At 55.2% G+C, this 22,594-nt stretch overlaps 1 protein-coding gene across 3 annotated transcripts; it reads right to left on the minus strand.

Moving 5' to 3' along the window:
• Nucleotides 1-5,033: 5,033 nt before the first annotated feature.
• On the minus strand, nucleotides 5,034-14,594 carry LRCOL1 (leucine rich colipase like 1). 3 transcript variants are annotated; one of them, XM_016924678.4, is made up of 5 exons: nucleotides 14,278-14,594; nucleotides 10,227-10,344; nucleotides 8,792-8,917; nucleotides 8,547-8,669; nucleotides 5,034-8,461 (listed from the first exon to the last, which is right to left on the minus strand). In XM_016924678.4, exons 2-5 carry the CDS (start codon nucleotides 10,329-10,331, stop codon nucleotides 7,913-7,915), a joined length of 903 nt encoding a protein of 300 aa, XP_016780167.1. In that variant the 5' UTR covers nucleotides 10,332-10,344; nucleotides 14,278-14,594; the 3' UTR covers nucleotides 5,034-7,912. The 3 variants fall into 3 exon arrangements, 2 of the variants coding, with proteins under 2 accessions (XP_016780167.1, XP_016780166.1); XR_001708429.4 differs by lacking the exons at nucleotides 8,792-8,917; nucleotides 10,227-10,344; nucleotides 14,278-14,594 and adding an exon at nucleotides 8,946-9,801 and having other exon boundaries at nucleotides 5,034-7,494; nucleotides 8,339-8,669; XM_016924677.4 differs by lacking the exons at nucleotides 8,792-8,917; nucleotides 10,227-10,344; nucleotides 14,278-14,594 and adding an exon at nucleotides 8,946-9,801.
• Between the last annotated feature and the right edge of the window lie 8,000 nt (nucleotides 14,595-22,594).

Raw genomic sequence — 22,594 nt, forward strand, 5'->3', positions numbered from 1 at the left:
CTGACAGGCCAGCTGACCCCTCTGACGCCTTCCAGCAGTGTTTCCGGTGCTTCTCTTTCTTCCCAGGAAGATACTGGGCCAGCGCCATCAGGGGTGGCTCATCGGTCGTCGTGGTGGTCTCACGTGTCTCGTTTTTTTGACGCCAGCTGGGACTTCCTGGTCACAGTGAGTAGGATGGGCAGCGGGCATGACTTTCCTTGCTCCTGTCTTTGGTGGGGACGTTCCTAATGCTTCCAGGAAAGTATGATGCTTGCTGTAGGTGTATGCGGAAGAGTTTAATATTCAATTACTAGATTTTCTTCAATGTTAGCTTTTGTTTTTGTTTTTGTTTTCTTTTTGACACGGAATCTCACTCTGTTGCCCAGGCTGGAGTGCAATGGTGCGATCTCAGCTCACTGCAACCTCCACCTCCCTGGTTCAAGCGATTCTCCTGCCTCAGCCTCCCAAGTAGCTGGGATTACAGGCGCCCACCACCACGCCCGTCTAATTTTTGTATTTTTAGTATAGACGGGGTTTTGCCATGTTGGCCAGGATGATCTCAAATTCCTGACCTCAGTTGATCCACCCTCCTCAGCCTCCCAAAGTGCTGGGATTACAGGCATGAGCCACTGCACCCAGTGATGTTAGCTTTGATGTTAGCTTATTTTATTTATTTATTTATTTATTTATTTTTGAGATGGAGTCTTGTTCTACTGCCCAGGCTGAAGTGCAGTGATGCAATCTCAGCTCACCACAACCTCTGCCTCCCGGGTTCAAGTGATTCTCCTTCCTCAGCCTTCCGAGTAGCTGGGACTACAAGCATGTACCACCATGCCTGGCTAATTGTTGTATTTTTAGTAGAGACGGGGTTTCACTGTGTTGGCCAGGCTGGTCTCAAACTCCTGACCTCGTGATCTGCCCGTCTCGGCCTCCCAAAGTGCTGGGATTACAGGTGTGAGCCACTGCGCCTGGCCTGTTTATAATTTTTAAATCTTCCTTTTTTCTGTGGCTTTTTTACCTGTCACATTTCTAATGCTGATTGCTATTTCCTCTCTTTTGTCAATTCAACGCTTGTCTACCTTGTTCTATTTGGTGAAAAACAAATTTGGGGTTTTCTCTTCTTCTCCCCTTACTCTCTCTGTCTCTCTCTTTGTGTCTCTGTCCTTGTATGTCTCTGTCTCTATGTCTCTTTGTGTGTCTCTGTCCTCTGTCTCTGCGTGTCTCTGTGTCTCTCCTCTGTCTCTGTGTATCTCTGTCTCCATGTGTCTGTCTCTGTGTCTCTCCTTCTCTCTGTGTCCCTGTGTCTCTCCTTGTCTCTGTGTGTCCCTGTCTCTGTTTCTGTGTCTCTTTGTCTCTGTCTCTCCTTCTGTCTGTGTATCTCTGTCTCTCTGTCTCTGTGTCTCTTCTGTCTCTGTCTCTCCATCTCTGTCTCTGTGTATCTCTGTCTCTGTCTTTGTGTCTCTGTCTCTCCTTCTCTGACTGTCTCTCCTTCTCTGTCTCTGCCTCTCCTTCTCTGTCTCTGTGTCTCTCCTTCTCTCTGTGTATCTCTGTCTCTGTCTCTTTGTCTCTCCTGTCTCTGTGTATCTCTCTCTGTGTCTCTGTCTCTGTGTCTCTCCTTCTCTGTCTCTGTCCATCCTGCCATCGCACCGTCTACTGAAGTGCTGCTCACTACGCGCCCCTGCTCCTCTCCGCGCGCCCCACCTCTCCGCGCGCCCCGCCTCCTCTCCGCGCGCCCCGCCTCTCCGCGCGCCCCGCCTCCTCTCCGCGCGCCCCTCCTCCTCTCCGCGCGCCCCGCCTCCTCTCCGCGCGCCCCTCCTCCTCTCCGCGTGCCCCGCCTCTCCGCGCGCCCCGCCGCCTCTCCGCGCGCCCCTCCTCCTCTCCGCGCGCCCCGCCTCTCCGCGCGCCCCTCCTCCTCTCCGCGCGCCCCGCCTCCTCTCCGCGCGCCCCTCCTCCTCTCCGCGCGCCCCGCCGCCTCTCCGCGCGCCCCTCCTCCTCTCCGCGCGCCCCGCCGCCTCTCCGCGCGCCCCTCCTCCTCTCCGCGCGCCCCGCCTCTCCGCGCGCCCCTCCTCCTCTCCGCGTGCCCCGCCTCTCCGCGCGCCCCTCCTCCTCTCCGCGCGCCCCTCCTCCTCTCCGCGCGCCCCGCCTCTCCGCGCGCCCCTCCTCCTCTCCGCGCGCCCCTCCTCCTCTCCGCGCGCCCCGCCTCCTCTCCGCGCGCCCCGCCTCCTCTCCGCGCGCCCCTCCTCCTCTCCGCGCGCCCCTCCTCCTCTCCGCGCGCCCCTCCTCCTCTCCGCGCGCCCCTCCTCCTCTCCGCGCGCCCCTCCTCCTCTCCGCGTGCCCCGCCTCTCCGCGCGCCCCGCCGCCTCTCCGCGCGCCCCTCCTCCTCTCCGCGCGCCCCGCCTCTCCGCGCGCCCCTCCTCCTCTCCGCGCGCCCCGCCTCCTCTCCGCGCGCCCCTCCTCTCCACCCACAGTCAGGATGCAGGAGGTTTCCAAGTTTGCATCCTCACTGTTGCTCTTCCTGCTCTGAGAAACCCTCCTAGCGACCAGGCTGTCTGGCCTCCTCTGCTGTGAGCGAGGGTCCTGGCCTCCCGGCGTCCCTACGGTGGCTACAGCCCTCACAGTCGCTTCCTCACCTGGGCCCAGACCGCGGGCTCTCGGGACCCTTGACGGCTGAACCTCCACTGGGCAGCTGTGCGGAGACCGAGTTTCCTTCTGCAATTGCAGACTTCCATCTCCCCCGGCAGACATTACACACCAGCAAGCGCCCGCCTTCCCCAACCGCGTTATTAAATAACACGCGCAGGCGCCCGCCTTCCTCCACCGCGTTATTAAAGCCACAAAGCACTTTACACGTTCCCTGGAGCTGATGGCCCCTCCGGGGACTAGAGCACTGTGCGGGGGGCTTCATCTTGAAAAACAATGCAAAAATTAGCCGGGCGTAGTGGCCCGCGCCTGTAATCCCAGCTACTCAGGAGGCTGAGGCAGGAGAATCGCTTGAACACAGGAGGCAGAGCTTGCAGTGAGCCGAGATCGCGCCACTGCACTCCAGCCTGGGCAACAGAGCGAGACTCTGTCTCAAAAAAAAAAGAAAGAAAGAAAGAAAGAAAGAAAGAAAGAGAAAAAAAAAAAAACAACCGGAAAACCAAACCAACACAACTTGTTCTTTTTGTTTTTTTTTTTTTGAGATGGAGTCTCCTTCTGTCGCCCAGGCTGGAGTGCAGTGGCATGATCTCGGCTCACCGCAACCTCTGCCTCCCGGGTTCACACCATTCTCCCACCTCAACCTACTGAATAGCTGGGACTACAGGCGCCCGCCACCATGCCCAGCTAATTTTGTTTTTGTATTTTTAGTAGAGATGGGGTTTCACTGTGTTAGCCAGGATGGTCTCCATCTCCTGACCTTGTGATCCGCCCACCTCGGCCTCCCAAAGTGTTGGGATTACAGACATGAGCCACCACGCCCGGCCCTTTCTTTTCAGACAAGTTCCTGCTCTGTTGCCCAGGCTGGAGGGCAGTGATGCAATCACAGCTCACGGCAGCCTCAACCTCCTGGACTCAAGTGATCCTCCTGCCTCAGCCTCCCTAGTAGCTGGGACCACAAGCATGCACCACCACACCCAGCTAAGTTTTGTATTTTTTGTAGAGATGGAATCTTGGTATGTTGCCAAAGCTGGTCTCAAACCCCTGGGCTCAAGCAGTCCTCCTACCTCAGCCTCCCGAAGTGCTGGGAGCCACACTTCTTCCAGATGCTTTCAAGTTTGATGGGTTATGTTTACCTATTCTGTTCTGTCTTTTAAAAATTATCATTTTGTTAGAACTTGAGGATGAGTGGTCAAAATAACAACGATCACGTTGCGGCGTATCTGGCTTGTTCTCACTGTTAGGGTGGAAGCAACGGTTTCTCAGGATTTCGCTGCAAGGATCGTCTCAGCCTTCTTGGACTGCCGTGTGGAACACCACAGACCCAGCAGCTAAAATAATGACATTGAGAGCTGGGTGCCAGCAGGACAAGCTCCATGAGGACCCCCCTCTGGGTTGCAGGCAGCTGCCTTCCCAGGGCGTCCTCCCCCGGCAGGTGGGCATGGCAGGGCAGGGGGAGCTGGCACGCTCGGCTCTGTTGTCTCTTTTTTCTCACGGCGCGTGACTGTTTACCACCGCGGTCACCTGGAGCCTCTTATTACAAGGGCGTGAATTCCCTTCTCATAAGGCCCCTCACGGCCTCATCAAAACCTCAGTCACCTCCCAGAACCCCACTCCAGTCCCGTCACGCTGGGGCTCAGGGCCTGAACCCATGAATGCGAGGACACGATCAGTCCACAGCAAGGCCGTGTCCCCGAGGAGCAGGGGCGGACCCTGGCCACACTCTGGCCAGGCAGCGGCCGGGAGAGGGGGCCCATGTGGAAGGAACAGCCAGGCAGAGGCCAGGAGAGGGCGCCCGTGTGGAAGGAACGGACAGGTGCACTCAGAAGTGGTGGCGTCTGACGCCCTTTCACGATGTTGTTTCGTTTTGTAATTTTCTTAGACTTCCAAATTCATAATGAAGTTGACCCAACATGACAACAAACAGGATTCGAGGGGTTTGGACAGATGGGGGGATCATCGGTATCCTGGGGCCGGCAGCCTCACACTGATAGATGGTTCTGGAACTGCCCACTGGCAGCCCCTCTGCCATGGGTGGGTGCAGCGGGGACTTCCCGGTTCAGTGGCTCCCCTGGCCGCGTAGACCCAGATGTGCTTCCCTCTAGCACACAGTGCTGCTGGCCCCGCTGTGGGCCCCCGGCCTCAACCCAGAGAGCTTCTCCAAATCAGTGGCTGTGGCCCCACCGTCTCCCGAGCGCCAGGCAGGGAACCCCTTCTGCATCCACCCTGGGGTCTGCCTGCTGGGCTCACTTTGCTCCTCCTGGAACCAGCGCAAAACCCCTCACCGTAGACGCCCCCGTCCCCATGTTGGTGTGGCGTCTGCCGCCAACTGACTCTGACAAACACACGGTTGATGTTTCTGTGAAGTTTGGGAAAATAAGATCTTTTCACTGTACTGGGTCAAGACCTGTCCCTACTCGGCACGGCCCCCGTGCGCTTCCGGTATCTGCGGGAGGAGGAGCGCCAAGTAGCCGGGAGCTACCTGTGGGGAAGGTGAGTTGAGGAAGCTTTTCCCTGGTGTTGCTGGGCTCACCCCCGTGGGAATGGGCCCCACGCCATGGCTCACTTCCAGGGGGACGGCCCCCATTCCCTGGGTCACCCCCGTGAGGATGGCCCCCGAGCCCTGGCTCGCCCCCGTGGGGTCGGTCCCCACTCCCTGGCTCACCCCCATGGGGTTGGCCCCCTGCACCCTGGCTCACCCCCGTGGGGTCGGTCCCCTGCACCCTGGCTCACCCCCGTGGGAATGGGCCCCGCGCCATGGCTCACTTCCAGGGGGACGGCCCCCATTCCCTGGGTCACCCCCGTGAGGATGGCCCCCGAGCCCTGGCTCGCCCCCGTGGGGTCGGTCCCCACTCCCTGGCTCACCCCCATGGGGTTGGCCCCCTGCACCCTGGCTCACCCCCGTGGGGTCGGTCCCCTGCACCCTGGCTCACCCCCATGGGGTCGGCCCCCACTCCCTGGCTCATGCCTGTGGGGTCAGCCCCCACTCCCTGGCTCACCCCCGTGGGGTCGGCCCCCGAGCCCTGGCTCACCCCCGTGGGGTCGGCCCCTGAGCCCTGGCTCACCCCCGTGGGGACGGCCCCTGAGCCCTGGCTCACCTCTGTGGGGACAGCCTGCAAACCTCAGCTCACCCACATAGGGATGGCCCCCGTGCTGGGCTCACCCACCTGACATCAACATGAAGGCAGGAGCCTGATGGTGTCTCCGACGTGTCCTGCTGGCATTGGGCAATCCTGTTTGAAGATTCCGGATCTAGACACTGGGGTGTGGGATGGCTTCAGACAGGTAGAGGTGTGCGTGGAAAATTCAGTTCTCAGCAGCTTCTAATCAGGATGGAGGTTTGTTTTGACTTCTTATGGGAATCGCGTGATGGCGGCTGTGTCTGTCGACCACACACGCCCAGGGAGGTTCACACCTGAGCAACTCGTATCCACAGAAAACATCGCTCAGCCCCATCCGTGGGAAGACTAAGTTGATTTTCCATTCTCCCATAGAAAACGTTACCAAATTGCCGTTTTGTAAACGTGATCCAAGGCTGTGCAGTCAGGAACTTTAGGGTAAAAAACGTGCTGTGCGATTCTGTGTGTGACGCCGCCTGTGTGAGCCTCCGATTCTGTGTGTGACGCCGCCTGTGTGAGCCTCCGATTCTGTGTGTGACGCCGCCTGTGTGAGCCTCCGATTCTGTGTGTGACGCCGCCTGTGTGAGCCTCCGATTCTGTGTGTGACGCCGCCTGTGTGAGCCTCCGATTCTGTGTGTGATGCCGCCTGTGTGAGCTTCCTACACTCATGGTGTGCTGGGTCTTTCACCGTAAGTATGTTCAGTTTTAGGCCTAACGCTGTGTTCATAATGTCATATGCCTTTTTTTAAGGAAGTCGCCAAAACTATGTAACTTCAGGTTGTGCAGAGTTGACCGCGGCCAGGTGTTCCTGCCCCTGCAGGTCTCTCCTGGGGGAGACTCAGATGGTCCGGCAGTCACAGAGATGGAAATTGTTTATGATTAGTTAGGAAAGGAAGACCCACGTGCCAGGGAAGGACTCGGGAACAAGACAAAAACAAATACACAGCAGCCCAGGCTGAAAACGGCAGGGATGGGGTGGGTTGGGGATGGAGGCATTTCCGGGAACGTCAGGCAGATGGAATCAGAAACCAAACGAGGCAGAGAGACCCGCCCCCAGCCGCGCAGAGCCCAGTGCTGCCCTGGGGAGTCAGCGGCCAGAAGAGTTCTCGGCCTGAACCAGGGATCCTCCGAGGGGAGGGGAGGTGACCATGGAAGCTCAGCCAGGGCCTGGGGAAGGGGAAGGGGCCTGGGCTTGCATCCCGGACGCGGGTGCCTATGTGCTGAGGACTGCCCGTGCCAGGGACAGGGAGGGAGCGATTTTTACCTGCGGTGACCACACGGGCTTGCACCCCTTTATTTGACGCCCCTGCAGTGGGGGGAGGTGACAGCAAACCCGATACTCTGGCCCTGGCCTCGCCTCCCACAGCATGGCCTGTGCCTCCCCAGGCTTCCCAGAAGGCCGCTCTGGCACGGACCCAGCAGACGCCACCTCTCTGTGACCTCCAGGTTTCCTTCAGATTTTATGCTTGTATTATTCAAAACACAGACGGGGTGAGACACGGCTGCTCAGTCGGCCAGGAGCCTTTATTGATGTTTAACAATCAGGCTACACCCCAGTGCCTGGGATTTGTTCTCACAGACACTTTGCGCCACCAGGCTGGTCACAGCCTTTCAGTTCCCACAGATTTTCCGAGCCCCAGAAACAGCAGCACAAACCGTAAGGGAAGCTTCCGCTGGAACCAGCCCCCGCGCAACCTGGTCCTGCGTGAACATCCCAGGCCCAGGCCGGTCCCTCGTGCCCAGGTTCGAGCTCACATCACTGAAGGAGAAGCCAAAGCTGCGGAAACGTGCAGGGGACGGGCCTCGAAGCGGCCGCGGAAGGAGGACGGGAACCCGGGGCCACAGCATCTCCCGGCACCAGCCTCGTGGGGGTTGGGACAGCACCCAGAGGCCGACGCCCACGCTCAGCTCGCGAGAGGGATGCCCACGAGCCGCGCCAGGCGCCCGGAGCTGCTCCCAGCGCCCACGAGGGGGCCTGGTGGTACCCGAGGGCTGTGAACAAACCTCACCTCTGGGTGCCAGGACCCTTTCACCCCAGATGGGAGCTCTGGGCTCCAGCAAACACGCACTTGCGCCCCCACAGCGTTTGCGCCGCTGGCGACCTGGCCCCCTCCCCTGACCCCAGGGCTCAGCAGAGCGGGAACCTGCACCACACGGCTTATCCCATGGATTTCCCGTCAGGAAAAGCCACAGCAGAGGTCGGGGGAGGGAGGGGAGAAGCCAGGACCCTCCTCCTCCAGGGCTGGTGAGGCTGTTCCCTCTCCGGCCTGAAGACGTCCAACCCCAGCTCCCACGGGGGATGGTCCTGGGTCCCCCTCCCCGCGGCCCCGCAGGCTCTGACGGCCTCTGACCGGGCACCCGTGCCCTGCGGGGCCTGGTGGGCTCAGTGCCAGCCCAGGAGCCTTCTCTGCGGCCCCCACTTTATGAGATGGGCGGTGAAGCGCCGGCCTCTCCCAGCGGGGGTGCCTGGGTGCTCCGCCCGCCCGTGGGCTCAGAGCCCACCTCTCACAGCCGCGGTCCTGGTCCAGTTGCTGTGTTTCTGTGCGACTTCCCTGTGGCGGCCAAGGGAGGGCCTGGAGGCTGAGCCCCCGCCCGGGACTTACCAGGGGCAGGCACTGGGCCAGGATCCCGGTCCGGGGAATGCAGCGGAAGGGGCTGTACTCCCTCAGCTGGATGCAGCACTGGCTGTGACACTCCTGATGGCTGCTGCAGAAGTCGCCGTTGGGCTGGGGAGGCAGCCAGGCAGCAGTCGTGGAGAGGGGCCGTCTCCGGCTACCCCTGCTCCATCTGCCCCGGGTGCCCGCAGCTCACCTTGCGCCAGGGCACACACTGCAGGAAGATGCTTTGGGGCGTGCACAACTCCTGCGGGCTGTTGTTGCGGACGCAGCAGCTGCTCTGGCACTCTGAGTCGTGCGAGCATCTGTACCCATTGGGCTATGGGACAGGAGACGCATCATCCCTGCACCCACCATCCACTCCCTGGCTCTTCAGGGGCAGGTAGGAGGGGGCCACAGGCAGTCTCGCCCCTCCACCCCCGCCCCCCGCATGCACCTCACCTTCCTCCAGGGCAGGCACTGCAGGAAGATGGTCTTAGGGGTGCAGAGCGTGTGTGGGGCCAGGCTGTTGATGGTACAGCAGTTGCTCTGGCACTCCTCGTGTCTCCCGCATGGCTCCCCGATGCCCTGAAACGCCACTCACCAGCTCGCTCACCTGTTCCTGGGCAGGGCCTGCAGACTCAGCACTCAGGAAAGGCCTGCCCTCTCCTTGGCTCCCCTGTGTCACCATCCTTCAAACTTGGGTTCCCTGAGAAGTTTCTGGAACAAACCCAGACTGCCGTGGTTCTGGCAGGTCAGTGCTGGGGGCCCGGGGCTGAGAAAGGGAATGTCTACTGTGAGCCACGTGGAAGAGGGTAAACCAAGGCACTGAGGGCAAGGATGCAGCAGCAGAGCATGGGCAAAGCTCTCAGGCCGGCCCAGTGCCTGGCATTTTACAGGAGAAGAAACAGGCTCAGGGAAGGCGAGCAAGGTGCCCAGGATCGCACAGCTGGCAGAGGTGAGCTGAGAGCCAGGCCTGCCCCCTGCGCCACGGCTTGTAGCCACCCCCCACCCACACACACGCAAGGCGCTGCTGTGTGCGCGACCTCTGGTCTTGTTTGCTCAGAGTGTTGTGGATGAGGCTATGTCTATTGACGTTACTGGATTCCACCCTAAAACTGAGAGAATTTTAAGATAACAATAGTAATCCCATTGCATGTTAACATAAATAACAACTTTTTATTAAAAGTGGGTATATTTTCTGGCCGGGCGCAGTGGCTCATGCCTGTAATCCCAGCACTTTGGGAGTCCGAGGCCGGTGGATCACCTGAGGTCAGGAGTTTGAGAACAGCCTCGTCAACATGGTGAAACCCCATCTCTACCAAAAATGCAAAATTTAGCCAAGCGTGGTGGCGCGCGCCTGTAATCCCAGCTACTCGGCAGGCAGAGGCAGGAGAATCGCCTGAACCCAGAAGGTGAAGGTTGCAGTGAGCTGAGATCGTGCCACTGCACTCCAGCCTGGGCGACAGAGCGAGGCTTCATCTCTCTCTCTCTCTTACACACACACGCACACAATTTAAAAAGTAATAAAATAAAAAAGAAAAATGGGTATATTTTCAAAAACAGAAGTGCGCACTGGTGCAGCTCCCACATGGCCCCGCTCTTTCCTGCCTGGTTGACGGTGACCATGGTGGCCCCAGGGCTGCTCCTGGTGCTGGGGTCACCGTCCCATAGCCTCAAGTGTGCTTGGGCAGCACAGCCAGGCGTGTGGCCAGGATTGCGAGTGTGGCCTCAGGGAGGGTTTCATCCAGGAAGGCGCTTTGTGTCCCTTTGAGACCCTCCTGACGGAAAGTGGCAGCCCTCACGGGTGGGGCCTGCAAGGGCCTCAGGGGCGCCCGGCACCCACCTTATGGCACGTGTGGGGCCTGCAGGGGCATCAGGGGTGCCCGGCACCCACCTTATGGGACAGGTTCAACTTCTTCTGCGGCCCATACCCTGCCATGGACCCCAGCAGCAGCAGCAGCAGCAGCAGTAGCAGCAGCGTCCACCCCGGGCCGGCCATCTGGTGTGTGGACCTGCAGAGACCCAGGATTGTGTGGGAGTGTGTCCACGCCAGCCTTGTCCTGCCTGGCACCTGGTGCTGGCCTCCCCACTCCCTTCCCACCCCTTCCCGATCCTTTCTCTTGTAAGACTTTTAAAAACTTAATGGACTTTATTTTCTAAAGCAGTTTTAGGCTTACAAAAAAAGTGCAGAAAATATAATTCTCATATGCCACCTTCTTTCCCCTGCCTCAGTTTCCCCTATTATAAACATGCTGCACTCGTGTGACACATCTGTCCACCATTGATAGACCCACAGGGACGTGCCGTCATCACCCGGAGTCCACAGCTCAGGCGGTGTGTGCCTGCTGCGGGTTTGGGTGAGTGCGTTCTCATAACTGCCATTTCAGTATCCTGCAGAGCCCATCCGATGCCCTAAACATCCCCGTGCCCCGTCTATTCGCTCCTCCCTCCCCAGCAGCTGACTGCCACCGAGCTTTTCACTGTCGGCTTGGTTTTGCCTTCTCCAGAATCCCGTTTGGTTGGAATCGGTCTGTAGCCTTTTCGGGTTGGCTTATTTCACTGAGTAAAGTGCCATTTAAGGTTCCTCTGTGGCTTTTCGTGGCATAATGACTCATTTCTTTTTAGCACTGCATGGAAAATGGATTTTTTTTAACACATCGAGGCAAAACGTGAAAAATGGATTTTGAAGAAGCCTTTTCCCAGCGGACAGTGGTTCCCCTGATGAATTTGAACGTGAGCACCTGCTGTGAGCGGGAGCGGGGGCCTCAGCCTGGGGTCCCTCCTGGAGGGGCCCTTGCTGCCCAGCCCCGCAGCAGCGTGGGCGTCAGACGAAGCGGCGGCATTGCCCTGCGTGTGGTCAGCGGCCAAGCTGTGCTCATTGTGAGCCCCATGCCCGGACGGCGCTGCCCCCACCACAGCGACCGGCCCAGTACAGGGTGGATGACAGGAACCCTTCCTCGGGACTCTTCCAGCCGGGCCCAGGCGGAGACGTCATTAGGAGAGTCTCTCTTTTCCTCCTGGGTTCCAAAGCCATACGGGAAAACCCAGTAGACTCCACAAATCATGAAAACTGACAGGAGAGGCCAGACCAAGATCAACACAAAATTCAAAACGATTTCTCCACACTGGCCATAAATAACCAGAAAATAGAAAATGAACACCATGCACGATAACAAGATAAACCATTCGTTATGTAAGATGAAGGGCGAATATGAAGTCCACACAAAGAAAGTCCACCCTTGGCCCCCTCCTCGGCTCCCTCACCCCGTGCTGTGAGACCACATATCACTCAGGGCTGCGCTAGGGCCAGGGGGCTGGGCAGGGTCTCCCTGTCTCTGTCTCTCCCTGTCTCTCTCTCTCTGCCTTTCCCTGTCTCTCTGCCTCTGCCTCTGTCTCTCCCTGTCTCTCTGTCTCTCCCTCTGTCTCCCTCTCTCTGTCTCTTTCTGTCTCTGTCTCTGTCTGTCTCTGTCTCTCTCTGCCTCTCTGTCTCTGTCTCTCCCTCTGTCTCTGTCTCTCTGTCTCTCCCTCTCTCCGTCTCTGTCTCTCTCTGTCTCTCCCTCTCTTTCTCTGCCTCTCCCTCTCTCTGTCTCTTTCTGTCTCCCTGTCTCTTTCTGTCTCCCTGTCTCTGTCTCTCTCTGTCTCTGTCTCTCTCTGTCTCTGTCTCTTGAATCCCCTTGATTATTATTTTTCTTAAATTCCTAATGTTATCTCGCGTGCACTCAGGGGAAAGGTGAAGCTCTGGCCACAACCTATAGCCGCCTGCTGGGGAAGCCGCAGCAGATGAGGACTCAGTCAGTGACCCCACTCCACACTCAAGACCAGCCAGAGGAACCCTAATATGGATGCCCACCTCCCCCATGCCCATCGCAGGGGCAGCCGAGCCCCGGCAGTGGCCTCCTCACATGAGCAGTCCCCGCACCCACACCTCTGCCTGCGGCTGGGCAGCCTCCCCGCTCCCAGCACTCCCTCCTGTCTTTCCTGCCGCTGCGTGAGCACCACGAGGTCAGGAACTGATTTTACCTCCCTCACAGGAAGTCAAAGGTCAAAGGTCTTAGACGCCCCTGGCACCTGATCCTGGAGCCCTGACCCCAGACAAATGAGTCATGTCGACACTTTCCAAGATGAATGGCCACATCCCCAGCCATCGGGCAAACTTAGTAAGCCCTGTTTCCAATCATATCAAGCCTGTTCAATATAACTTTGTTTAGAAATGGGGCCTTGCTCTGTTGCCCAGGCTGGAGTGCAGTGGCACAATCGCAGCTCACCGCAGACTCAACCTCCTGGGCTCAGGTGATCCTCCCAGCTCAGCCTCCCGAGTAGCTGGAATGACAGGTGTGAGCCACTGTGCCCGTTTTAAATATAATGCTTAATGTAACTACATAAAAGCTAAATTGAATCACAACTAGAACTTGTCTAAATTTCAAGCTTGCAGTATCTTTCCTGTACTTGGAACCAGGAAAAATTTTTTTCTGGTCTCAAACCTTTTCGTAGGTCCTTGCAAAGTTCACAGGCTTCGTTTCCAAATGGAGCACGATGTGCCTGACAGATCAAAGGGCCCTGCTCAGCCCAGGAACAGGCAGCTGCCTGTGCTGGGAAAGTCCGGTGTCTAACAGGTCACAGGTCACACCGTTCACAGCAGCGTTTTTCACGACGGCCAGAGGGTGGACGAACGTGTTACATGCCCCCTGCCCCGAATGTGATATGTACGCGCAATGGGACGTCCGTGGCCCCAGAAATGGAAGGCAGCTCGGACCCAGGGGCCACACAGTCACCCTGAGGACCTGATGCTGAGGGAACGAGCCCCTCTCAGAAGCTCAAATACCGTTTGATCCCACGTGTGAGGTCTCCAGAGTCGTCAAACCCACAGAGACAGACAGTACGATGGTGGTGCCCAGGGCAGGTGGGGGTTGGTGTTTAATGGGGCCGGTTGACATTTGGGAAGATGTAAAGCTCTGCAGATGGATGGCAGTGATGGCTGCACAGCAACGTGAATGTGCTTCATGCCACTGACCTGTGCACTTAAAAATCATTAAGACGGCCCGGGCATGGGGTGGCTCACGCCTGTAATCCCAGCACTTTGGGAGGCCAAGGTGGGCGATTACCTGAGGTCGGGAGTTCAAAACCAGCCTGACCAACATGGTGAAACCCTGTCTCTACTAAAAATACAAAATTAGCTGGGTGTGGTGGCGCATCCCTGTAGTCCCAGCTACTTAGGAGGCTGAGGCAGGAGAATCGCTTGAACCCTGGAGGCAAAGGTTGCAGTGAGCCGAGATCACGCCACTACATTCCAGCCTGGGCAACAGAGTGAGACTCCATCTCAAAAAAAAATTGTTAAAATGGTCAACTTTATGTTAAAGGTATTTTACCACAATAAAAGCAAAGGTCACAGGCAGACCTCACGAGTGCCCTGGAGGTGCTGTTGCCCCTGGGATGGAAGCTCATTATTTTCAAATGTTCTATATATGGGGGTCTCTATTCCAGGACATTTGCTTAAAAATCTCTTGGATCAGACACTTCTTCAGTTTTTCCTGCAATTATCAATATCTAGTTTGTTTCTATAGTAGTTCAATCAGCTAAGTAAAAAGCTTGATGCTAAATCTTGTCAAAGACGTTACAAATCTCCATAGATCGTCTGCGAAACCACAGCTTTCATGTTTTGAGCGTAAGACCCTGGGGCTGGTGCTGTAACCCCTGCCCAGACTCTTCTGAGTTTCGGCGGCCCAGCAGGGCCGGGCCGGGCACCTGGCAGGTGGGGTCATCCCCACAGGGCACCCCGGCCGAGGGCAGAACTGGCTCCGCTGCAGGGTCGATCCTGGGCTCTGGGCTGTGCACGCGTCCTATTGACACCCCGAGGACAGGACGTGCGAGTGACTCGTGAGGTTGGGCCTCCCTTGCTGAAAACTTCCCTGGTGGCTGACAGCTGGGTGGACATTCAGCAGCCCTACCTTTTTCCGTCAGGCGCCAGCAGCCCCTCTGTGTAGAGGTGAGACAGGCCAAGCTGCAGCTTCTAGACGAGACGCCCGAAAGCAGAGAAGTACCCAGAGCAGGGACCCGGCAGCACGCTGGGCACAGTCGCAGCCCCGCCTCTTCCTTCTCCGTCTTGTTCCCTCCTTCGGTCCCAGGAGAAAGACGCTCATCTCCCCACAGGAGAGGCTCAGTGTAGGCGTCTGGACAGGGGCCAGTCCCACACGGCTACTGACTCCGGACCACAAAGAAGCTGGAAGCAGCAGCTCCGCCTCTGCAGCCAATTGCAGAGCTTTTTTCTCTGTGTTCTGCCCCCACTTCCAACTCAGGACCAACCAGAGGACGCCAAACACGTCCTCTCACCAACCACCGGACACCTGACCCTCCATCAGCCGCCCCTGCCTTCCCCACAGCATCACCACCACCCTAAGCGGAGGGACCTGTGCCCCGCCCCCTGCCTGCTGATCTCAGGGTGGGGCGCTCCCAAGCTCCGAACTCAGAGCCTGGGCTTGCTGTCGTCTGGGTGGTCTTTCTTTATCTCCACATGCATCTGCTTATGCAGTACACGCGTATGGGCTGTTTGCTCGTTATTTATTTGTGATCGACCATGTGCCAGGCGCCGCGGCAGGCTCAGCGGGGGAGCAGGCTGTGCCCCGGTGTCAACTTGGTGCTCTCAGTCCAGTGCGAGAGCTGGGCCTGGCAACGAACACACTGCGCAGAGAGTGGTGGGCGTCGTTAGGGGCACGACGGAGGTGCCAGGGGGACACCGCACAGCAGGGATGTCAGGGAGACCTCACAGAGACACCTGCACGACACCTGCTGCCAGGAGCACGGCCCAGTGGGGATGGGAGAGCAAGGAGAGCGCCGGGCACGGGGAGGAGGGGCGGGGCACGGCCCAGTGTCTGGGGAGCTGAGGCGGGGAGGGTGGGGAGGCCAGGGACAGCCCAGGGGGACACTAGAGAGGGTGGGGAGGAGCCAGCCCTGGAGCTCGAGTGCCAATCATGCTGCCCTTTTGAACGCCGAGACCATTAAAGGGGTCTCGGGTGAGAACCACAGGCAGGATGTGGAAGCTCCTGGGTGCATGGTGGCCTCTGTAATGGGCAGGGCGAGGCTGGAAGCGAGAGGACCCATGCGATATCACGCATGCCCGGCCAGAGGGGATAGGAGGCTGAGTCAGCAGGGCTGGGGGGGACAAGGAGCAGAGAGAGAGGCAGGGAAGAGCAGTGGGGATGCTGAGGGGTGTGAATGTGGGGAGTCAGGGTGGGAATTCAGAGTGAGCCCTGGCCTCTGGCAACAGGAACGAGGAGCACATGTACCCAGTCTAATGCAGCACCTGCACTGTCGACCACCAGAAAACAAAGCACCCAAAACTCAGTAGCCCAAAAACATGACTTGTGATGGTCGCTGTGTCTGTGGGTTGACTGTGCTCAGCTGGGCGGTTCTCACACGTGTTGCTTAGGCATCAGCTTTCACGTAGCAGCTAGGCTGCCGACAATTATCTGAAGACTCAACAGGGCTGTGTCCAAGATGGCTCCTTCACTCCTGCATCTGGTAGCTGGAGGGACTGATGGGCTGGGAGCCCATCAACTCTTCTCCTCTTCACGTGGCCCCCATGAGGCTCGCAGAGGCTTCCTCACAACATGACGGCCTCAGGGTGGCTAGTGCCTTCCCCAGAGCAAGAGCTCCAGGAGGATCTGCAAGGCTTCTTCTGACCTACCCAGAGGTCACACAACATCACCTCAACCGCATTCTATTGGCCAAAAATGAGTCCCAGAGACAGCTCAGGGACTACACGCTTCCTCACCCAGTGGAAGCGTGTAGGGCAGGAGGCAAGGGGAGGCAGGGCGGGATGGGGAGGGGAGGGGAGCAAGCTTTTTGGAGTGATGAAAATATCCTAAATTTACATCATGGTGGAGTTTGCACAATCTTGTAATTATACTAATAACAATGAAGGTACACTTTAAATGGGTGAATTGTATAATATGTGAATTATATCTCAGATATGTTATAAACTTTTTTGAGAGAGAAGGCTTTAAGCAAATAAAAATAAATCTGTTAGTGTATAGAAAATGTCCAGAACAGGCAAATCCATAGAAACAGAAAGTAGATTAGTGGGAAACCACCTAAATGCCCATTGATGGATGAATGATGGATAAAGTGTGGTGTGTCCAGGCAACATAATACTGTTCAGCCTTAAAAAAGAAGAAACTGCTGCCATATGCTACAACATGGGTGTCCCTTGAGGGCAGTATGCAGTGAGACAGGCCAGGCACAGAAACACAAATGCTACATGATTTCATTTGCCTGAAGAATCTAAAATAATTAAACTTGGCCAGGCGTGGCAGCTCACACCTGTCATTCCAGCACTTTGGGAGGCTGGGGAGGGTGGATTGCTTGAGTCCAGGAGTTCAAGACATGGGAAACCCTGTCTCTACAAAACATACAAGAATAAGAAATTAGCTGGGTGTGGTGGTGCATGCCTGTAGTCCCAGCCACTCAGGAGGCTGAGATGGGAGGATTGCCTGAATCCAGGAAGCGGAGGTTGCAGTGAGCAAAGATGGTACCATTGTACTCTAGTCTAGGTGACAGAGTGAGACCCTGTCTCAAAAAAAAAAAAAGAAAGAAAGAAAATATAACTGATTTTTGTATATTTATGTTGTATCCTGAAACCTCTCTGAACTTAATAGCTCTAACAGTTTCCAGTGGATTCCTTAGGGTTTCCCTTATACAATATCATACCATCTGCATATAGAGATGATCTTACTTCTTTTGCAGTTTTTCTCAATTTATTACCTACTTGTCATAACTAGAATCTCAGCATAATATTGAATAGAAGTGGCAAGAGAGGACACTTTTGTCTTACTCTTGAGTGCAGGGGAAAAGCAATTATTCTCTTCACCATTCAAAATTATGTCAACCAGGTCAGGTGGGGTGGCTCAAACCTGTAATCCCAGCAGGGGCCAAGAGCCCTCTTTTAAGAGCCTTTAAGAAAGACCATGCTGGCTGGGTGCTGTGGCTCAGGCCTGTAATCCCAGCACTTTGGGAGGCCGAAGGGGGTGGATCACCTGAGGTCTGGAGTTTGAGACCAGCCTGACCAACATGGAGAAATCCTGTCTGTACTAAAAATACAAAATTAGCCAGGCATAGTGGTGCATGCCTGTAATCCCAGCTACTCAAGGGGCTGAGGCAGGAGAATAGCTTGAACCTGGGAGGTGCAGGTTGCGGTGAGCTGAGATCACACCATTTTACTCCACCCTGGGCAACAAGAGAGAAACTCTGTCTCAAAAAAAAAAAAAAAAATTATGTCCACCGGGCACAGTGGCTCACACCTGTAATCCCAGCACTTTGGGAGAGCAAGGTGGGAGGATCGCTTGAGCCCAGGAGTTCGAGACCAGCGTGGGTAACATAGGGAGACCCCATCTCTACCAAAAAATAAATAAAAAATTAGCCAGGCATGGTGTCTTACGCCTGGAGTCTCAGCTACTCAGGAGGGTGAGGCAAGAGTATCGCTTGAACCCAGGAGGTGGAGGTTGCAGTGAGCCAAGATCGCACCACCACACTCCAGCCTGGGTGACAGAGTCAAATACTATCTCAAAAAAAAAAAAAAAAAAAAAGAATTATGTTGTCACTTGAGCACAGTGGCTCGTGCCTGTAATCCCAGAACTTTTGGAGGCCAAGGCAAGATCAGTTGAGCCCAGGAGTTCGAGACCAGGCTGATGGGTAACCCAATGAGACCCTGTCTCTACAGAAAATGGAAAAAGTAGCCTAGCGTGGTGGCACGTGCCTGTGGTCCCAACTACTCAGGAGGCTGAGGTGGGAGGGTCACTTGAGCCTGGAGGTCAAGGCTGCAGTGAGCTAGGATTGTACCACTGCACTCCAGCCTGGGCAACAGAGTGAGATCCTATCTCAAAAAAAATTATGAAAAAAAATTATGTTGTCAAACTCATAGAAGTGGAGAGTAGAATGGTGGTTGCCAGAGGCTGCAGAGAGGGTAAAAGGGAATTGCTCCTGGATAGGTATGAAGTTTCAGTTTCAGTTATGCAAAATGAGTGTGTTCCAGGTCTGCTATACAACATCACACCTGTAGTTAACAATACTGTATTGTTCAATTAAAATGTTGTTAAAAGGGTGGGTCTCATGTGAAATGTTTTATTACAATAAAAAATAAATTTTAGGAAGAAAGTTGTTAACTGGGTTTTTGTTTGTTTGTTTTGCAGATATCCTTTAACAGATGTAAAGCTGTGTGATTTCTAGTAAGTGTTTTTGTTGAACACGAACATTCTCATCCACCTTTCAGAGCGTGGCTTCCGCCCGTCTAAATCCCTGGGAGTGAACTCATGGAGTTCTGGGGGAGAAAAAAATCCTGGGAGGTCGGGTTGGCCACAAAGCCCAAGATGTTCCCCAATTTACTAATTAGTTTAGAATTCCACACAACCAGCACCTCACCACCACCAAGAATTCTAATGGAAACTTTCTTCAGTGAAAACTAACTTCATTTATTTCAAGGCTGGTGCTAATTTTGGTTGTTGACTGCTTTGGCCTCCGATTATGGGAGGTATCCTGGGTGGGAACTGTCAGGGGAAGCTACTTGGAAGGCAGGACTCAGCCAGACCAAATTGCAAGATTCAAACCGGTGAGGAGGCCCAACAGCGGATTCTCCACAGACCCAGCAGAGGCTCTCGGGGGCTGGAAAAGGGCGCCACCTGGTGGCATCTGAGCAGAAGTCAGTGACACGTTTTCACCCACATGTCAGTACAGCTCCTGAAGCAGGTCCAGCGGAAAAGCTCCGGTATGAAGCTTTTCCCTTTACAGTGTGCTGTGAGGGTGTGTAACCACAGTTAATGGAAAGGGACCTCACTGGACTCAATCCAGTGACATCACACACGCCGTGTCTCCCACCCACAGAGAGAACTCCCAGGTCTTGAGTATGTGATGCCTGGAGCCTCATCTACCTTCTGAAGGCATCGCTCAGGCACGCTTTACATATGAGCAGTGTTTGGATTATTAATTGGAAAGGTCAGAACACCGTTTCAGCGGGTATATGAAAGTGATAGCAGTGGTGTCTGGAACATAAAGGAGAGTGTGTGTGTCCACTCTTCCTAGGGACGCAGGGACGGGGACACTCTCCACTCTTCCCTGGGACACACGGGGACACTGTCCACTCTCTCCCGGGACACACAGGGACAGGAACACTCTTCCCTGGGACACATGGGGACGCTCCCCACTCTCCCCCAGGACACAGGGGGACACTGTCCACTCTCCCCTGGGACACACGGGGACACTGTCCACTCTCTCCCGGGACACACAGGGATGCTCTCCACTCTTCCCTGGGACACATGGGGACGCTCCCCACTCTCCCCCAGGACACAGGGGGACACTGTCCACTCTCCCCTGGGACACACGGGGACACTGTCCACTCTCTCCCGGGACACACAGGGACGCTCTCCACTCTTCCCCGGGACACATGGGGACGCTCCCCACTCTCCCCCAGGACACAGGGGGACACTGTCCACTCTCCCCTGGGACACACGGGGACACTGTCCACTCTCTCCCGGGACACACAGGGACGCTCTCCACTCTTCCCTGGGACACACGGGGATACTCTCCCCTGGGACATATGGGCTGTCCACTCTCCCCCGGGACACACGGGGACGCTCTCCAGTCTTCCCCGGGACACACGGGGTCTCTCTCCAGTCTTCCCCGGGACACACGGGGACTCTCTCCATTCTTCCCTGGGACACATGGGGACACTCTCCAGTTCCCCTGGGACACATGGGGACGCTCTCCACTCTCCCCTGGGAGTTCCAGGGTGACCGTCATCGTGAAAAATGACAGGGATTGATGTAGTTTCCTGGCTTTTGACATTAACCCACAAACCCAACTACCACTCTGGGTTTTTCCTAGAGCGTAAGCCTTAGCTGACGCCATCCACACATTATGGTGCTGTGGATTTTCCTGGAACGAAAAGGAAAAGATTCAGACAGCAGGAAATAAGGGGCCAGGGGGAGGCTAAGGCTGTCATGATGGCAGAGAAGTCTCGACCCATGATCTTGGAAAAGCTGTCCACATTTAGGATCCTGTCTGCTTCTGGGGAAAACTTCCCTGGTTAGCTTCACCTTAAGGTCTCCAAAAGGTGTACGGTTCCAAGAATCTGGAGGGGTCTTTTTGAGTTTGGGGTTAGCCGATTTTTCTAAAATGTGCACAAGTTCTGGGTCCATAGTTCTTACACACATAATTAGCAAACGTCCCAGAAGGCGGCACGCAGACTCCTTGGATTCAGACAAACCCAAGCCAAAAGGGACCTACTCAAGGCCTCTAACTGGATACAATAGAGTTAAGTTTTGGATCCAATTCAATCCTGGACCCATTCCGGTCTAAGAATTGCTCAAGGCCGGGCGCCATGGCTCATGCCTGTAATCCCAGCACTTTGGGAGGCCAAGGCAGGTGGATTGCCTGAGCTCAGGAGTTTGAGACCAGCCCGGGCAACACAGTGAAACCCCGTCTCCACTAAAATACAAAAAAATTAGCTGGGCGCGGTGGCATGTGCCTGTAATCCCAGCTACTTGGGAGGCTGAGACAGGAGAATTGCTTGAATCTGGGAGGCGGAGGTTGCAGTGAGCTGAGATCATGCCACCGCACTCCAGCCTGGGCAACAGAGTGAGACTCCATCTCAAAAAAAAAAAAAAGAATTGCTCAAAGTAGAGGGCTCAAAACACGTGCTCATAGAGCACAAATCCACCAGAGAGAACTCACCTATGATTCTAGATGCTTTGAGAGATCAGCAGGCACACAGGGCCTACTGAGCATTCAGTGCTCCTAGGGGGTGGCTGAAGGTCTACTTCAGATCCCACTTCTGACACCAAACTGTTAAAACAAAAACTTTGGACAAATTAAATTTAAGAGTTTCTGTGTGTGTGTGTGTGTGTGACAGAGTCTCCCTCTGTCATGCAGGCTGGAGTGCAGTGGTGCAATCTCGGTTCACTGCAACCTCCACCTCCCAGATTCCAGTGATTCTCTTGCCTCAGCCTCCCTAGTAGCTGGGATTACAGATGCCACAACACCTGGCTAACTTTTGTGTTTTTAGTGGAGACGAGGTTTCGCCATGTTGGCCAGGCTGGCTCGAACCCCTGATCTCAAGTGATCTACCCACGTTGGCCTCCCACAATGCTGTGATTACAGGTATGAGCCACTGTGCCCAGCCAACAGAGTTTAATTGAGCAAAACACAACTCATGAATTGGGCAGCACTCAGAACCAGTGGGGGAGGTTTGAGAGCTCCACTCTGTAATGTGGGCAGGAAGTTTTTATAGATAGAACACAGAAGTGAGATACCAAAAAAAAAAAAAAAATCACAATTAGCTTGATTTTGTTACTGCTTGAGATGTTTGCCTTATATGGCATGATCAGATCAGTTAGCAGCCTGTGACTGGCTGAGACCCAGCTATTTGTTCCAAAATATACTCATAGGTTAAGCTTTTAGCTTGTTTCTGTGGTACATTAGGTTGCAGTTTGTTGTTACCTAGAAACTCAAGGCACAGAGGCAGCCTGTTAATTGAGTTAATTTAACAGTTCAAACAAATACTTATGCACCAGTGTTTATAACAGCACTATTCACAGAGTTAGTTTGAAAGCAATCTAAATTCCTTCTTTGGATAGCCTAGACATTTCTCCTGGCCATAAGAAGGGGTGATGCCCTGACACATGCTACAATGTGGATGAACCTTGAAAACATGCTCAGTGAATGAAGCCAGACAGAAAAGGCATTAACCCAGAAACAAATATTGCATTTCCTTGATATGAAATATCCAGAACAGGCAAGTCCATTCACTGAGACAGAAAAGCGACCGGTGGTTGCCAGGGCATGGGAGGAGTGTGGAACGGGTCGTGACTGCTTAATGGATGGGAGTTTTATTTTGGGGTGGGAAAGTGTTTGAGGACGAAACAGAGGCGGTGGTGGTTGCACAATGTTGTGAATGTCACTGAATTGTTTACTTTAAAATAGTTAATTACATGCTATGCTGATTTTATCATAATAAACTATTTTAAAATTATTTTGTGAAAAACTGTGATGCTTGGGATTTGCTTCAAAATAATGTGGGTGGGGTGGAGGTTCGAAAAGTTACCAAAAAAAAGAGAAAAAAGAAAGAAAGAAAGAAAGAAAAAGAAAGAAAGAAAACTCTGGCTTGCAAAGAAGAAAACGGATCGGCCGTGGATCCCTCTCCAGCTCGAGGGCTGGAGCTGCGGCGGAGGCAGGAGCTGGAAGCGAGGGGTCTGCTGGCAAAGGCGGGAGTGCAGGTTC

The sequence above is a fragment of the Pan troglodytes genome, chromosome 10 (genome assembly GCF_028858775.2).
Source record: "Pan troglodytes isolate AG18354 chromosome 10, NHGRI_mPanTro3-v2.0_pri, whole genome shotgun sequence".
Taxonomy (NCBI): domain Eukaryota; kingdom Metazoa; phylum Chordata; class Mammalia; order Primates; family Hominidae; genus Pan; species Pan troglodytes.

Excerpts from the sequence above, each read along its gene's own strand:
- LRCOL1 (XM_016924678.4), bottom strand. The coding sequence starts at position 10,331 with ATGGCCGGCCCGGGGTGGACGCTGCTGCTACTGCTGCTGCTGCTGCTG. Across the intron at positions 8,918-10,226 it reads AGTTGAACCTGTCCCATAAG|GGCATCGGGGAGCCATGCGG; the intron begins GTGGGTGCCGGG and ends GTGGCGTTTCAG. Across the intron at positions 8,670-8,791 it reads AGTGCCTGCCCTGGAGGAAG|CCCAATGGGTACAGATGCTC; the intron begins GTGAGGTGCATG and ends CCTGTCCCATAG.